The sequence below is a fragment of the Gavialis gangeticus genome, unplaced genomic scaffold (assembly GCF_001723915.1).
Source record: "Gavialis gangeticus isolate Ggan-Ray unplaced genomic scaffold, GavGan_comp1, whole genome shotgun sequence".
Lineage (NCBI taxonomy): Eukaryota > Metazoa > Chordata > Crocodylia > Gavialidae > Gavialis > Gavialis gangeticus.
In genome coordinates, this window is record NW_017729025.1 from 108,342,442 (window position 1) to 108,344,508 (window position 2,067).

Below are 2,067 nucleotides of genomic sequence, written 5' to 3' on the forward strand. Positions count from 1 at the left end.
CCAGGCCCTTGGCCCTCGAAAAAGGGTTAAGATGCAGCCAAGGGCAGGATTTGAAGGCAGGAGAAACCAGGCTCTGCCCTGCATGGGAGGGGGCAGGGCTAAGGTACCCCATAAAGCAGTGGTTCTCAACCTTTTTGGACTCGAGCCCCCAACTCCTGACCTGCACTCCCCAGCCCTGCTGGTGCCCCTCACTCCCCAGCCCACAGCCCTCCACCCTGACCTGTAGCACCTCAACCCCTGGTGGGCAGGTCCCCTGCTCTAGCCCAGCCCAGAGACTTAGACCAGGAGAACAGGATCCCAGCTCTGACTTTCAACCCCTACTTTCTGCTTAGACCCAGACCTCTGGGACCCCACTGCTAAAAGATTACTAATAACTGCATGGTAACCCTACAAAAAGCACATCTTCCATGACCTCACAGCCCCTCCCACCCCCATGTGACCTCACAGGACCACTTACCAATTAGAAGCAGAATGAGGATTACAATGAGAACGATGAAGAAGGTGTTCCCATAGGTCACCACTGCCCTCACTAAGCGGGACCTGAAGATTTTCTGCCACCTAGGGGGAAGAGGAGGAGGGGGCTCAGGCCCAGATACCTGGGGTCCCCAGAGCCAGAAGGGCAGCAGTGTGCCCCTGGATCCTCCCCACCCCTGCTCCAGCCCGTGGACCCCTCTGAGAACCCAGGTATTTGGGCTCCCAACCCCCCCTGATCCTAGCTCCACTACCCAGCTAGAGAATGCAGCCCCCGCCCCCGCCAAGAGAACTCAGATGTCCAGGCTCCCAGTCCCACCGCCCAGGCCTACCACCTGCAGCCAGGCAACCCAGGTGTCTAGGTTCTTACCCCTAGGCTCCTTTCCCCACACAGAGAGCCCCAGCTCCCAGCCCTGCTCATCCACCCGCAGACCCATACCATACCCAGAGAACCCAGGTGTGGGGGAGGGGAGAATCTCACCTGGTTGCAGAGATGAAGGGAACACAGAGCAGCAGCACAGCAAAGACCTCGGCATAGAGGAAGGTGGCCACGGCTGTCCACTGCAGGCTCATGGCGGTGCTGGGAGGGGTTCTGGGGGGGGCAGCACTAGCCCCCCACATTAGCAAGAAGGCCAGGGATACCCTCAGGCTCCCAGCCCCACCCCTCTCCTCCCCAGAGAACCCAGGAGTCTGGGTACAGAGTCTCCCTCAATCCTCCCAGGCAGAAATCAGACACCTGGACTCCCACCATGGGTCCAGAACTGTTTTGTTGCGGGGGGGGGGCAGGGGGGGGGAAGAGTTGGGGTGCCAGCCGCAGCTTAAGGGAGGTAGGGCTTTGAGGACTCAGAGTAGCCTGGCCCCACCATCCTGGGAAGCTCCCCCTGCCTCCCACACACGTCTCCTGATCTGGCAGGCCCACCCCTTCTACGCAGCCACGGCTCATTATCTAGCAGCCCCTGGACCAATACAACCGCACGCGACAGGCCCCCCACTGCAACACCCCCCTGCTTGCTCACTATCTGGCAGCCCCTACCCCATACACCTCCCTGAATGGTTCACTGTTTATGACTCCCCCCAAGACTTGGGGGCTGGTAGCCGCCACTGCTGTAGCACCCAACCCCAGCTGTCCCAACAGTTCACTGCATGGCAGCCTCCACCCACTGGAAGTCTTAAATGGCTCATTCCAGAGCAGCCCCTGGATGGCTCATTATGTGGCAATTACCTATGGCTCAGCATCACAGCACCACCTCATGGCCCAGGAACTCCATCTCTGGCACCCCCTGGCCCACTGCAACCCCTCAGAGCAGGGGCGGACAATTATTTTGGGCAGAGGGCCACTTACTGAGTTTTGGTGAGCCCTCAAGGGCCACATGACAGGCAGCCCGAGGCAAATAAATATTAATTTTCTAAAATTTTTAGGGGCACTGCAGGCCAGACAGAACAGCCTGGCAGGCTGCACTTTGTCAGCCCCTGCCCCAGAGGCTCAACTAGTCAGCAGGCTCCCCCATGGCTGTGTGGGGCAGCTCCCCACTCCAACACACCTGCCAATGAGATGGGACTCAGCTCCCTCTCCCCCCCCCAGGGCTTACTATGGGG

The 2,067-nt window shown here is 59.7% G+C and overlaps 1 protein-coding gene across 3 annotated transcripts in view; it reads right to left on the reverse strand.

The window, feature by feature from the left end:
- Positions 1-2,067, reverse strand: part of BCAP31 (B-cell receptor-associated protein 31) — a 13,022-nt gene that overhangs the window by 5,801 nt on the left and 5,154 nt on the right. The window contains exons 2-3 of one of the 3 annotated variants that reach the window (XM_019519375.1): positions 953-1,063; positions 458-558 (exon numbers count right to left, since the gene is read on the reverse strand). In XM_019519375.1, the coding sequence (XP_019374920.1) occupies positions 458-558; positions 953-1,044 (193 nt within the window). In that variant the 5' untranslated portion in view covers positions 1,045-1,063. Of the gene's footprint in view, positions 1-457; positions 559-952; positions 1,293-2,067 lie in introns of those variants that run through there. The other 2 variants (XM_019519374.1, XM_019519376.1) reach the window with 2 other exon arrangements.